The sequence below is a fragment of the Microplitis mediator genome, chromosome 9 (assembly GCF_029852145.1).
Source record: "Microplitis mediator isolate UGA2020A chromosome 9, iyMicMedi2.1, whole genome shotgun sequence".
Taxonomy (NCBI): Eukaryota; Metazoa; Arthropoda; class Insecta; order Hymenoptera; family Braconidae; genus Microplitis; species Microplitis mediator.
Window position 1 is genome coordinate 12,133,606 of NC_079977.1, and position 15,656 is coordinate 12,149,261.

Here is a 15,656-nt window from a genome sequence, read left to right on the forward strand (position 1 = left end):
TGTCCACACCTTGTGTCGTCGCGACGTAGTTGCAGAGTCGGCAAAAGTCGGAAGGTGCTGACACCGCGATACGTGCAGTTGCTACCTGTGAAGGTGTGACAAGTCCACGAGGACAGGGCGTGGCACTTTCAAAAATGCCACGAAAATCAAAATTTTACAATTTTTAGAGTTTCGAAAATAGGGACATTACCACAAAAATCTACGTTTAGTCTCAAAATTGGTAGAAAAATGATACCTATGGCTCAAAAAGAAGGATTTTTAATTTCAAATCCCACCGCTGCCACCAGTGTTCTTTATGTAATGTCCATCGCTTAATTTTTAATTATTTATCCGGGATTACTCCCTTTGGTAGCGATAGTAATTTTGGACAAGCGGTTTGGAGGGTGCGGACAACAATAAAGAATACGAGGAAGAAATTATCTTCCTATAATTTATTATTTATAGTGGATCTTTTCGAAAATTAAGAACCCAAACGTCTTCGAAGAGACTGGTGCTCTTGTTTAAGCCAAAAGTATTTTATGATGGATAGAAAAATTGGTTCTTCACCTACCTTTCGATGTAACTTCTTCTAGTACGGCAGATTTTAGCCCTCCAGAACGTTGCAGCTCGCTTGACCTTCCTCCTAGGATTCGGGTTGAGTGGGCGCGGCTGGGTTATAGGATAAGATCTTATGTACTACTCTCGAATGAAAACCGCCAGGTTGGAGTGATGAACTTTGTCTTTATTTTGATGGTTCAAATTACAATGTTTTTAACTAAACGTCACTTACTCACTCTACTTTTCACAACTTTATATTTAATTTATAATATAGGATTATTTATCCTTAACAGATACTTTTATAAGATTTTAATTTATACTTAATGCGTTCTTTTACACACCCGAAAAGTGATTTTATGCGCAATTTAACTCGGCACGAGATGGAATCGCAAATCCACGTGATTTGCGTCACTGGTTCGATCGTACCGGATGGTTTTTAAAATCCGACAAATATTGTACTAGACGCACGATTATTACGGTTGCGTCAGATCGAATTTTTAGATCAATATTTGAGGATTTTTAATAATAATTTGAATTCAATTACTGATTATTCTACGCCTAGGGCGGATTCCTGCAGCAAGGTTAGTGAAATTCACGATCTTTGACTATTTCTTATTGATTATTCAATGCCGTAGCGGATTCCTGCAATAAGAATTAGTCTAGATAAATTAAGAAGGGCCTTATTGATTATTCAACGCCGAAACGGATTCTTGCAATAAGGTTTAGGTTACAAATATTTAAAATCCTCTTATTGACTTTTCCACGCCTAGGGCGGAGTCCTAGAATAAGAGTGCACGAAATTTCGACGTTCGAATCTTCGTGGACCGTAAGTTTTAAGAACCGACTAGCCCCGAGCTATGGGTGCTCAGGCTTTTTATAAACTTTCCTTGGCAATTAGATGGGGAATTTATAATTATCGTCATTGGTGGAAAGTGACGACAGTCTATTGTTTATTCGTTAAACTTATTGCAGGTGTCTTCCTACTATTCTTTGCCGCATAAAAAAGGTGAAAAAGCTGACGCTGCGTTTTCGCGCGCTTAGCAAAGAGGAGCTCAGAAATAATTATTTTAAATAATTATTAAAATAAAAAAAAATTATTTGGACATAACACCTCTAAACCATCACTGCTAGTCTTAAGTAATTTAACACACATAATCGACCGACATATTACGACGGGTGATGCTACCCTCCGACAACTCAACTTGCAAATAAGCGAGTGTATTCAAGATCGAGATCGAGTGAATAAAACGGCAGCGCAAATTCAAGAAAGTCCTACTCATCTGAATAATACACTTATCGAAAAATTAAAGGAACAAAAAAATTTTCTAAATATTTTAGTGATTTTTGGAAGGCTATATTTTCGTGAAAAATGAGCGTATCGAAAAAAAAAGAAAAAAGCAAATTAAAGCTTGAAATCTCTAGTTTAAAGATCTTTCAGCGAAATATTTTTTTGAGCCACGGTTTTTGCGGAATTATAAGAAGAAGGTTGAGACAAAATTTTTCGAAATTTTTTGGTTTCGTTTTCAAGGTCTACGGTGCCGGGAAAATTTTTTTCAAAAAAACGAATTCATGATTCGCTTAGGAAATTTATTCAGCTACAATTTGCTCTTTTTGTTTTTCTGTACGTCAATTGCTGCTGAGATATCAGCCTTCAAATGAAAAAGGATCCTTTTGTCTTTGATTATTGATATCTCAGTAAATAATGGCCGCACAGTAATTTAATCGTCAGTTCGAGAAACTTGAATAAATTCCCTACAACCTCTATTTTCGATTTTAAAAAAAAAAAATTTTTTTTCATCCTTGATATCTATTTGAAAAACCCTTAAAAAATGGCCATTTTCTGGTTTTTTAGTCTACTCATCGCTACTCTGCAAATATCGATAAAAAAAATAATGTTGCCAGATAATTTTACAGCTTAATGTACCCCCAAAAACCCTGGAAATTTTTGAGATTGATCCATTGAACCGTTTGTCCAGGCCGATTGCTCAAAGTTTTACAAAGCAATTAAAGCAACAAGTTTTGTTCCTTAATTTGTGTAATCATTACCAATATGAAAAAATCAATTTTTTTTGAATTTTCTTTCATTTTTGCGTTAGTTACTCAGTTAATGTAAGGTGAAGAGAAAAAAAAAAAAATTTCCGAAAAACGAAAAAAAAGAAAAAAAAACTGAATAAAATGTAAAAAAATTCTTGTTTTATTTCGTTTTTCGAAATTTCTGTTTTTTTTCTCTTTACCTCACATTTACTAAATAACTAACGCAAAAATTTAAGAAAATCCGAAAAATATTGATTTTTTAATATCGGTAATGATTACACAAATTAACCCGTGCAAAAAAAAATTCCAATTTATAATGAATTTTAATCTTAAGTTTAGACTTAAATTCATATTTTGACACAAATATGAATTAGTCCTAAGATCAATCTAAATTCGAGATTGATTTGTCGATAGAAATTAAGACGCCTGTAGAATTTTTGATCCTAGGAGCTTCTTCAGAATTGAGATTAACACAATCCTAAATTTTTTGATTCATATTAAATTCATAACGAATAAAGATTTAGGAGTATTGAGGATGAATTTGAATAATTTTTTTTTTTTATTTACAGATAAAATTGTATTTAATATACGTTTTACCCATTTTTTTGAAGAAATAATTCAAGCAAATAATTATCGTATACTTACGAATTTTATTTTAAATTTAGATTAGATTCAAACTGAATCACATTTAAATTTTTGTAAAAGAACTAATTATTTATAACTAAATATTTATATGATATGATGTGATATAATATGATATGATTTATATGATATCATATTGAGTTTATTTTGACTCAACTCACATTTCTGATAAATTAATGGTGGGCAATTTTAATTATAAAACAATTTTACATTTTCACTTCTTATTAGTTTCAATAAAAACAAATCATCTTTAGAAATAAGGTAAGTATATAAATTTGTTATAAGTTTAAGCTATATTGAGGATGAATTCATTACATAATAATCTATTCTAGAATTTAATGTCCATGTTGAACTTACGATAAAATTAATCTACAAGTTCAATATTAATAAGCGAAACATTTTTATTGGGTCCCCTTCAGTTAATCGATTATTTTGGAAAATTATGTGAAAACTTCCAAATGAGAAAAATACATTATTCATTCACATTAAAAATTGTATCATATAGTACTTCGTCGGCATTCATGTAATTTTTTGCTTCTTTATTTAACTGTAAAATTCCATCTTAATAATAAAATTTGCGAAAAATTACATCTGAAATTATTCTCTATGCTGAAAAAATTATATTATCGAAAGACTGAATTTTTTTTTAGCTATTCATTTAAATAATTATTACAATATTAAACAATTTTTTACATTTATTTCTATTCTATCTCTGTTAAATTAACTGGCCTTGCAACAAAAAAAGTATTTGGCTCTGTTTCATCATTACTGTTAACTCTGAAGCACACAGTTATCAGTTCTTTTATATTTATAGCTATTTGAGGTTCATTAGATTTTACACAAAGATCAATCATATCAATTAAAGTATCAGGTATATTAGATTCTACTAAAGAACATTTTATAATAACGGCGAAAAAATTACTGTTTATACAATTAGCACTACAAGGAACATCTTGACAGAAACAAACTTTTATAAATTCACTAATAATACCAATATTATTTTGATTACCGCGATTGTAAACAACAATAGATGAATTTGTTTTTTTCTTACGTTTGTAGAGTTCTGATTCATATACTAAATTGTTTTTGAATAAGCGTGTAAACCTGTAAATCTTATCAGAAGGTTGTAAGTAAATATTACTACCCTCGAAAATAATTTGCAATGAATCAGAGAGATAATAGTGAACTATTATACCTATTATAAAGCATTTATCTAAAATATGGACTAGTTTTCGGTTTCTCAAATGAAATAGTTCCACTTTTTTACAAAATTTTGTCACATCAGTATTTTCTAGAATTGCTTCAGACTTTACTTCGATAATATTATTAAAAACGGACAAAGCTGAGCAAATTTGTAACTGTGCATATCGAGTACCTTGCACTAACCGTCGAAATGAGCCATTCAAATCTTCATAAGCAAAACAAGATGTTACAGGTAGCGGACCAAATTTACGAACAACATCCGGAAGATGATAGAGACTATGTAAATTACAGGTCATATGGGTTAATCCGTACAAATTTTTGAATTGAAAAATATAAATTTTAATTGAAGTGAATGAAACAGAAATCATTTTTTTGCTTATAGATATATAGCTTAGGTAGCTAATAGCAGTCACCAACAGTTTATGATGTTCTAAGTATTGGTCGGTCATAATTGAACTCAAAATAGGAATAGAATAATGTAAGAGCCATTGCTTCCACTCCGATGCTTTCCAGTATTTATAATCATTAACTGATCTAGTTAATCTAGAAACAAACCCAGGCGGGAAAATAGATCGAATTTTACTGTCTACCCAACTCAAATGATCATGAAGAGAAAAGACATTGTTACTATTACAATTGTCAAACCATAAACTAAATAATTTTTTAACAACACCTAAATATACACAGTGCATGATATCAACAACAGTTGTATTAAAAACATCATGCACGATTTGCGTTGAAACTGTGTGACCTTTGATTCCATTGACTGATTTTCGAGATTTTATGGCTTTTTTACTATCTTTTATAGATTCTTTAGTCGTTCTAGTTTGCAATTTTTTTTTAAAAGGATAAATACGTCTTTTATTAAAATACTTACTCTGAATTTTGCAATGACAACATCCAAAAATTCCTGTATGACCTTTCATGTTTAAAAATGTGGCTTTTGCTGGTAGGTCGCAAGTGCCACAAATTATCATACCTTGGACCTTTACTCTACTATTCAAGTCGGGCGTTCTGCACCAAACACCATTGTAAATTTTTTTTAAATTATCGCGAAAACTACTCAAAAATAAATTCGGTTTTGGTTTTTCCCCAAACCAAATTCCTGCTAACAACAAATTTTTTTTTTTGTTCGATCCTTGAGTGGAAGTTCGTTTACCGTCAAATAAAATGGCCACAGGCTAAATTTAGAAGATTTAAAAAGTGATATACCGTCGGTGTTCCACGTGAACGAAATATTTGAAGGACACGATAAAAAACCATTGTTTTTAAAGAATGATTTGTAAGTGCGCCCATCCCAAATATCTTCTAGATTTTTATCATTCATTTTTTGTCTATTGAATCGGCCTTGCAAAGAATTATAAACATGAGATCGCTTAAAAAAATTCAATAATTGTGGCACTAAAGGGATTTGAATGAAATAATTTATTTCCTGTTTTTTTTTTGCATTTTGGACATATACTTTTTAGATTATCTAACTTGGAAAAGCATAGAGAGCAAAAATAATGACGTACGATTGGTGACTGAATATTTTTGAAAATTTTTTGAAAATAATATAAAGATTTTATACAAATATTTGGCGTAATGCAATGTAGTCTTATAAGAGATAATAAGTCTGCTAATAAAGCTTTGGTTACTTTGTGACGTATCATAAATGTTAAAATGCATAACACGCTTTCGCCTAAAGTTATAGGAGCATTGAGATATATAGGATTATTCAGATTTTCATTATAAAAACGAGTCTCATCTTGCATATCATCTGAACTACGATGAGATTCACCGCTATCAGATTCACTACTAGACCAACTATCATCCCATTGACTTTCGTTACAGTTGCCCAATTCATTATCATTAGAGCTACTGATAATAGATTGAATTTCTTCAATATCACTCGAACAATCCGTGTAATTGTCATCACTTTTTTCATTGTCGTAGAAATCATTATTATTAAAATCCATATAACCATCATCACTTTATTCATTATCACAGAAATTATCATTGTCAAAATCATGGTGATCATTAAAACTTTCAACATCACTGGAATTATCACTATTGTCGTCTATGTTATAAGAATAATCGGTTTCGGAGTAGTCACTTGCTTGATAATTAATCACCTCATCATCGTCTAAAATTCCGTTAAAATCTATAAGTTTTGCATAAAAAAAAATAATTTTCAATTATTTGTCTTTTTTTTTTATATTGAATCGATTATTAATACCAATTGCTAATTAAAAAAAAAATCGTCATTATTTACAGTTAAGCTTGAATATTGATCGAAATTTGAGTAATTAAAAATATAATTAATTCATAAACGTAGAATTTTTTATCAAAACCAGCTTGTTGAGCTTATGCTTTTAATTCATTAGTTGATTTACTTTAATAAAAACTGTTAATATTTGTACAAAAACAAAAATTGAATATAGATATTTTTTCGACGGATCGTTTCAGCAGTTGAAGTTTTACTTGTGTTTTATCAGAAACTTCGATAAGAAACAGAAGATAACTTTAATTTAATTTCAGCTCATTACAGCGTTTATGGTCATAAATTTGTTGCAAGTGAAAAGTAATATGTGCGAATAACATTTTTTATTAAAATATCATGGACACGTCACAAAAGTAAGATAGTTATTAACAAGTAAGTGCTCCAAAAGCTCTATAAAAATTAATTTCTTTTGTCTATGTATATCTAATTTACTGTTTATAGAGTGTGTGTAAGTTTAAAAGGCTTAAAAATCAAGAGTTTATTGTACACATAGATGTGCAAAATTTTTCACAGGCTATTTTTGATAAGAAAATATTTGTTTTTATATATCAAAAGATATTCTAAATTATTTGTATTGTACATATTCATCACCTGTTTCACTTGATGCACTTGATTCATTGGTAAAATAATCATTTTTTTCATTATCACATGAAGCTAAAATTTTTTTAATACGATATTGAGTAGACCTTGAAAGTTGTTCAAATTTTTTTCCACTAAACATGTTTCTAAAAAGTAATCAGTTCCTTATTCTCTTATTTCTAATTGCTTATCATAAATTTCAGTGTTAATAAAAATTTTTTCTGTAATTTTAAACCTACAAGAAAATTAAATATATTATTATTCATACGCTATTTGTAATTATTGAAGTATTACGCTTGGCATATTTACAAAAATTAATACATTAATTTTACGTCCTGAAAAATTTTATTTAAAAATGCAGTATAATATTTTTTTTTTAAAATGGTCTCTGTAAAATGTTATAACTTTTTTCTCCAATCACTAAATTTTTCGGTATTGAATAATTAAAAAAAAAAAATTATTTATTCGCGTTAACTTCGTATTTATTTATGTTTACCTGATTTAAAGTTCATTTGTTTATAAATTGACTTATAGTTTGATAGCTAGCTTCAGTTATAATAATTTACAACTTCAATTCAATATGTCACGAAAAATGACAGGACAAAATTTTTCTCTTGTATTTTGGGAAAGTATAAAATCACACTCCGTTATTAAAACGAGTTCTATTAAACATGGAAAGAGAGATGGAAAACTTACAGCCCGGAAAAATAACACAAGCATGGCTGTAAAAATTTTGTTGCAAGATGGTACATTTAATTTTAATTATTTATTATGTAAGGTAAATTGACATATTCTCATCGATTTATTTTTATTTTTGTAGATGATAAAGATTATTTAGAAATGATCGATGTGGATAAAAATAGAAAAATTATACTAAATAAAGTAAAATCATGCATCAATAAAGAAAATAAAAGAGTTAAAAAAATTAAAACTGCTAAAAGCGTTGATTCACAAATAGAAAATTAAGAAATTTTCTTGAAAAAATCTATTTTTGATGCTGATTTAGAATCCCCACCTACTCCACCCATCAAACAAAAAGATGAAGATCCAACATTTACTACCAGTGAATTTAATTAAGTTGTTGCTGTTCGAAAGAAATGTAAAAAAAATCTAATTCAAGATGGTAAATTTAATTTTAATTTTAGTTATTGTGTGTTAAAAATTAACAAATTTTTATAAAAATTATTTTTTTCTGAAGATAATGAAGATTTTCTAGAGATGGGTCGCATCAATAAAAACGGTAAAACGGAATCAAAAATAGTAGATTCAATAAACGATAGAAAAATGGGGTTATTGTCTATTGTTAACCCTGACTATGGAAATTCATCTGAATCTGACTCTGAACAAGAGGTTGATAAAATAACACACATCACTAGTGCCTCAGACAGTGAATCTGATGTTAAGAATTTCCTAAAATAAAGAAAGCGAAGTTTATTTCGAGATGGTATATTGATTTTGAATTTTCTTATTCTTTGCTATGAAGAAATAAATTTTTATTTATTTTTTTTCATAAAGAAAATAACAAATCGCTGGAGATAGTTGGCGTTGCTGATAATGAAAAATCTCTAGCAAGTTTAAGCAATAAAACTTGTATTTCTGTTGCTGCATCATCAAAGGATAAGAAAACCTCCGTCAAGAAATCTACTTATAATTGTGATCTACAAATGCCGTCAACATCGAAGAATGCAGTCATAAGTGACACGGATAGTGGATCTGAAATGGAAGACTTTGTAAAAAAAAGAAAAACTAATCAAATGAGTGATGGTATATTAATTTTTAATTTTTTATGGTGTTCATTGAATAAACAAATTTTTATTTGAATTTCATTTCAAGGTGATGATGGATCTCAGGAAATAGTTGGAGTCGCTGAAAATGGAAAATCTCTTGCAAGTTAAGAAAATAAATCTTGTATAGTTCTATTGTCGCGTTATCAAAGGATAAAAGAACTTTCTTCAAAAAATCTACTCAAGACCATGATCTGGAGAAGTCATCGACATCATCTTTGGGACTTGAGAATCCAGTCTCAAGTAACAATGCTAGTGAATCCGATGAGGATAAAAGCTTGGCTATAATTTCAAGTTATTTAATTTAATAATTTTTTAGATGATTTTCTGATTTTGTTCTGACTAATTTCATATAATTTATTTCGACAGAATAAAAAAAAATAGATCAATATAATGCTGATAATTATCATATGTCTGCAGACGGTAATAAAATGTATATTTTTTTATTTATAAATATGTATTAGGGTTTATTTCTTTCGTTCCTGCAGCAAAGTATTGTTTTATATATTGGAAAATAAGTTTCTGAATGTTTGAGCCCTCAAATTTAATTCTAACAACTTTTTTTTAATTTTTAAGTATTTTCAAGATTTTACTTTGGAGACGAGTATATACCAAAATATATTAGTTGACATCCATCAGCTTTAAGTCCTTTCAAAGAGTCTCTTATTGCTTACGAATTGCTTTTTGGTTCATTGCAGTGTACTATTAAATGTCGCTAAGTTATAGGAAATTGAAATAAAAAAAATTATTAATTTCCTATGAATTTTAAATGGAAAAACTTTAAAATTAAACACAAAAAATTAGGAGGAAGAATAAAAATAAAGGGCTCAAACTTTCAAGAACTTTTTTTTTAATACATAAAATTTTCACCAGAGGAATAAAAAAAATGTATTCGTTCAAAACGAATCGTCCTAATATGTATGTAGCTTTGTTTTATACCATATATAAATACCTACACCGATACGAAAGTTTTCTTGATTCAAGAGAAAAAATCTTTAATCAAGTTTAATTTTTTATCAGTGCAGAATTTTTAATTTTCTACTTCCTTTAAAGATGTAAAACTCTTCGAAAAATTTCTAAAATTTAAACGTAGTAGAGAACAACAACGATCTACGTCCGCAAGTTTAAGTAAAATAAAAAAAAATAAGCATAAGAAGTCTCCAGAGGTATGGATTACATTCCATTATATTATATGGACGAAATATTCGTTAATCTGTAGAATTTTATGCAATAATTTAATTATTTTTCCATAAAAAAGATCGAGCTAATCGATGGAACTGGGATTTTCGTAAACAGATTTCGCTTGGAGCTTATTACAGAAAAAAATGTAAAAAAGGCGGCTCAGATGACACGACTTTTATTTAAACTTATAATCGGTGAAGAAGAACTTGCTAAAATGGTGCCGATTAAAAAAGAAACTGGAAGAGAGTTAGTTCCTGAGAACATATATGAAGCAATTTTCGGTAGTTACAAAAATCTGTGTTCGAAATTTTCTTGAACTTTTTTAAAAAAGATTATAAATTTCTTTTTTATTTATAAACTATGAATTTGTTTCACAATAACCTAGAGTCATGAATATAATTTTATATTCATGACTCTAGGTTTGTAAGTATTTCACAAAGTTTCGTAGCAGGATTGACGAGAGATCATAAAATTTAACGTGACGTATAATGTAATCGATGGATGTTTTTCGCGTTCTGATTGTTTTTTTTTTTTTTTTTTTGAGATTTAAAATTTTTTATTTTTAATAGCGTATCTGATCATTATTGTAAAAATATAATCTACTACAGAAAAATTGAGGTATTGTCTAAAAGAGGTTTATATGTGCGTTTGTCCGTCGGTCTTACGTTTTTTTTATATCTACTTTGTAGAAACTTGATCGTATAGAAAGTAATTTATAAAATTAATTAAAATTTTTCTAGACTTCGGGTGTAGAAATTTAAGTTTAAAATTATTTAAGGTTTAGGGCTTTTTAGTAGTTACTAAATAATAATATAAAAAATTATTATTCTTCTTACTTGCGTGAACAAAACAAAGGCCATTCGGCAGCCGCAATGGAAGGTAGATTTTCCAATTAATCTACACTTATCCAAAAAATTAAAGGAACAAGAAAATTTTATAAATTTTTTAGTGATTTTTGGAAGGCTGTATTTTCGTGAAAAATGATCGTATCGAAAAAATGAAAAAAGCAAATTGAAGCTTGAAATCTCTAGTTTAAAGATCTTTCAGCGAAATACTTTTTTGAGCCACGGTTTTTGCGGAATCAGAAGAAAAAGGTTGAGACAAAATTTTTCTAAATTTTTTGGTTTCGTTTTTTAGGTCTACGGGGCCGGGAAAAATTTTTTCAAAAAAACGAATTCATGGCTTGTTTAGGAAATTTATTCAGCTACAATTTGCTTTTTTTTGTTTCTCTGTACGACAATTTGCTGCTGAGATATCAGCCTTCAAATCAAAAAGGATCCTTTTGTCTTTGATTATTGATATCTCAGCAAGACATGGTCACACAGTAATTTAAAGGGCAGTTTAAAAAACTTGAATAAATCCCCTACAAGCTCCATTTTTGATTTAAAAAAAAAAAAAAAATTTTTCATCCTTGATATCCATTTGAAAAACCTTTAAAAAATGGCCATTTTCTAGTTTTTTAGTCGACTCATCGCTACTCTGTAAATATTGATAAAAAAAATAATGTTGCCAGGTAATTGTACAGCTTAATGTACCCCCAAAAACCCTGGAAATTTTCAGATTGATCCATTGAACCGTTTGTCCGGTCCGATTGCTCAAAGTTTTACAAAACAATTAAAGGAACAAGTTTTGTTCCTTAATTTGTGTAATCATTACCAAAATGAAAAAATCAATTTTTTTCGGATTTTCTTTCATTTTTGCGTTAGTTATTCAGTAAATGTAAGGTAAAGAAAAAAAAAAATTTTTTTCCGAAAAACGAAAAAAAAAATAACCCCCCGAATAAAACATAAAAAAAAAAAATTGGAAAAAATTCTTGTTTGGTCTCGTTTTTTGGAAAATTTTTTTTTTTCCTCTTTACCTTACATTTACTGAATAACTAACGCAAAAATGAAAGAAAATCCGAAAAAAATTGATTTTTTCATTTTGGTAATGATTACACAAATTAAGGAACAAAACTTGTTCCTTTAATTGTTTTGTAAAACTTTGAGCAATCGGACCGGACAAACGGTTCAATGGATCAATCTGAAAATTTCCAGGGTTTTTGGGGGTACATTAAGCTGTAAAATTACCTGGCAACATTATTTTTTTTATCAATATTTACAGAGTAGCGATGAGTCGACTAAAAAACTAGAAAATGGCCATTTTTAAAAGGTTTTTCAAATGGATATCAAGGATGAAAAATTTTTTTTTTTTTTTTAAATCAAAAATGGAGCTTGTAGGGGATTTATTCAAGTTTTTTAAACTGCCCTTTAAATTACTGTGTGACCATTTCTAGCTGAGATATCAATAATCAAAGACAAAAGGATCCTTTTTCATTTGAAGGCTGATATCTCAGCAGCAAATTGTCGTACAGAGAAACAAACAAAAGCAAATTGTAGCTGAATAAATTTCCTAAACAAGCCATGAATTCGTTTTTTTGAAAAAATTTTTCCCGGCCCCGTAGACCTAAAAAACGAAACCAAAAAATTTAGAAAAATTTTGTCTCAACCTTTTTCTTCTGATTCCGCAAAAACCGTGGCTCAAAAAAATATTTTGCTGAAAGATCTTCAAACTAAAGATTTCAAGCTTCAATTTACTTTTTTTATTTTTTCGATACGATCATTTTTCACGAAAATACAGCCTTCCAAAAATCACTAAAAAATTTATAAAATTTTCTTGTTCCTTTAATTTTTTTAGAAAGTGTATATGAAAAGTTTTATATAAACATATCTTGTGATTTATGTTATTGTATAGTCACGATATGAAATCAGGCTCGTTTTCTAAGAGTAAGGGTAAAAAAAGACAACGACTATTTTCGATAGAGAACTTTAGATAGTTGATTTGACAAAACATTATATAGGTAATATACCAAATTAACCGTCACGTAAACAAAGTATAGAAAATTTAATTAGTATGAGATCATAATTGTAATCGCTATTACGATGGCAAGACCAGTTATAATTATAGGACGTACAGGTACGTTTAAAACATCATTAGTGATAAAAGAAATCCTTTTAAAATATAAAATAGCTGTGAAATTTACAGGTTATTTTCTTCACAATAAAATACAACGGACGAAATTGGATTATAATGAGCAATGCTGAAGTTATGTGAAATAAAAACCATATTTCCAACATTTTTTTAATTCATTAAAAATTTTAAGGCTATCAAATTATTGGAAGAAAAAGTTAAAACATAAAGCTTAGGGTCATAAATTAAAGATTATGGGACAAGCTTTCAGATACTTTTTACGGAGATTGCCTATGAATATTAGTTTTGAAGTTATATAAACTTTAGCAGTGATTAAAAACTGATTTTTACGAAAAATCATGACAATTTTAAACAGTCATAATTTCAAAACTATTCGAACGATTTAGCCCATCTTTAAACTTGATCAAAATAATCGCTCATAGAATAAGGGTAAAAAATTTCGTTAGGATCCGATAAGAACTGTGGGTGCTATCGTAATGACAAGACCAGTGATAATCATAGAAATTGGAGGTACATTTGATGCATCATAAATAATAAAAGAAATACTTTTAAAATACAAAATACCAGTGAAATTTACAGGTTATTTTATGCAAAATAAAATACAGCTGACGAAACTGGATTATAATGTGACAAGCATAACTTATGTGGAATGAAAACCATATTTTCAACATTTTTTGATTCCATTAAAATTTTCAAGGCTATCAAATTATTGGAAAAAATGGTCAAAATGTAAAGTTTAAGGTCATAAATTGAAGCTTATTAGTCAAGCTTTAAAATAATTTTTACAGAAATTCTCTATGAATTTCAGTTGTAAAGTTATATGCACTTCAAAATTGATTAAAAACTGATTTTTTCGAAAAATCGTTAAAATTTCAATCAGCCATAACTTCTAAACTAATCGACCGATTCAGCCCATCTTCGAACTTAACCGTGGTAATTACACATAAAATAAGTGTGAAAAATTTCATTAAGATCGGATAAGAATCGTAGACGCAATCGTGTCCTCAAAAGTCCGTTATATTACATAAATATATATATATATATATATATATATATATATATATATATATATATATATATATATATATATATATATATATATATATATATATATATATATATATATATATATATACATATATAAATTTTTTAACGAATGGTATTTTTGAACTCTATTCAACTAATTATGATAGTTTATGACGAAATCCCTTGAAAAATCGACCATGAGGACAAATACAATAGTTAGATTTTTAAAAAAATCTACCTAAAAAAGTAATTTAGAAAGTAATAAATTTAGTTTTATTTTTAAGAAGTTTTTTTTAGAATTTTTATAAATTTTCAAATTAATGATATAGCATTTTTCTCTTTTAATTTTAGAATACGTGAATACGAGTGTTAAACCTGGCCATGAGATCAGTTTGAAAGAATTTCAAGCAGTTGTGGGCAGTATGTGTTGCACTATTCGCGAAAAGTTCAAGAAATAAGCTTCCGAAGAAATTCTTGAGTTGTTGTTACTGAATAATTATGTCAAGAGTTATGAAAGTCTATTCAAAGTTATGATGTTTGAAGTTATAGCAGATAATGAAATTAAAATTTTTTAACTACAGCAGATCGCATTTGTTTATAATTGATCTTCAAATAAAAATATGTTTTCTTCGTTATTTGGAAGTTTTCATCACTTAATTTTTTAAAATAATCGATTAATTAAAAAGGGCCCAATTAAAATGTTTCACCTATTTATATTAAATTAAATTTAAGTTTATTGTCTGTTGAGCATGAACATTAAATTATAAAATATAATCTTATGTAATGAACCCATTTTGAATAAATTTTTAATTCAAGAACATTTTAATTTTCAAATAAATTCAATTCTTGTTCATCATTTATTTATTGTGAATGTGAATTGATTCAACACAATTTTAATATAAAATAATTACAAATGATGAGTATATTTCTAAATACGCTACAGTAGCTGAAGCGCATGTTAGCCTTATGGCACTGTCGTAGCCACAGCTAGCTGCAGCGCATTTACGAATGTACCTAATGAATTATTTTATAAAAAGTTGATTGTAATTCATCATGAATCTACCATACATTTAAAATGAGATTAGTAAGTATACGATAATTATTGAATTCAATTATTTCTTAAAAAAACTGAGTAAAACTCATATTAAATACAATTTTATACGTAATTTGAAACAAAATTATATTCAATTGATCCTAAACATTCTTAAATCTTTATTATAATTCTGAAGCAGGCTTGAAAGTTCGTGAACTTGAGCTACAAGCGTCCTCATTTCTATCTACAAATCAATTTCAAATTTGGATTGATTTTAGGACTAATTCATATTTGTGTCAAAATATGAATTTCAATCTAAACTTAAGATTTAAATTCATCATAAACTAAATTTTTTTTTGCACGGGAAGGAACAAAACTTGTTCTTTTTATTGTTTTGTAAAAC

The 15,656-nt window shown here is 28.2% G+C and overlaps 1 protein-coding gene and 1 long non-coding RNA gene across 8 annotated transcripts; one reads left to right on the top strand and one right to left on the bottom strand.

Moving 5' to 3' along the window:
• Positions 1 to 3,714: 3,714 nt before the first annotated feature.
• Positions 3,715 to 7,487, bottom strand: LOC130674907 (uncharacterized). Of its 2 annotated transcripts, none has more exons than XM_057480359.1 (2): positions 7,271 to 7,487; positions 3,715 to 6,559 (listed from the first exon to the last, which is right to left on the bottom strand). In XM_057480359.1, the coding sequence occupies exon 2, from the start codon at positions 5,391 to 5,393 to the stop codon at positions 3,915 to 3,917; it is 1,479 nt and encodes a 492-aa protein (XP_057336342.1). In that variant the 5' UTR covers positions 5,394 to 6,559; positions 7,271 to 7,487; the 3' UTR covers positions 3,715 to 3,914. The 2 variants fall into 2 exon arrangements, with proteins under 2 accessions (XP_057336342.1, XP_057336343.1); XM_057480360.1 differs by lacking the exon at positions 7,271 to 7,487 and adding an exon at positions 6,671 to 6,848.
• Positions 6,936 to 14,993, top strand: LOC130674908 (uncharacterized). Of its 6 annotated transcripts, XR_008991167.1 has the most exons (14): positions 6,936 to 7,051; positions 7,121 to 7,299; positions 7,793 to 8,004; positions 8,079 to 8,381; positions 8,457 to 8,702; positions 8,774 to 9,022; positions 9,092 to 9,336; positions 9,412 to 9,465; positions 10,096 to 10,208; positions 10,301 to 10,505; positions 11,080 to 11,103; positions 12,958 to 13,179; positions 13,249 to 14,127; positions 14,572 to 14,993. It is a non-coding gene; the product is annotated as an uncharacterized LOC130674908 (long non-coding RNA). The 6 variants fall into 6 exon arrangements; XR_008991164.1 differs by having other exon boundaries at positions 9,092 to 10,208; positions 13,249 to 13,704; positions 13,774 to 14,127; XR_008991165.1 differs by having other exon boundaries at positions 9,092 to 9,465.
• Positions 14,994 to 15,656: the final 663 nt, after the last annotated feature.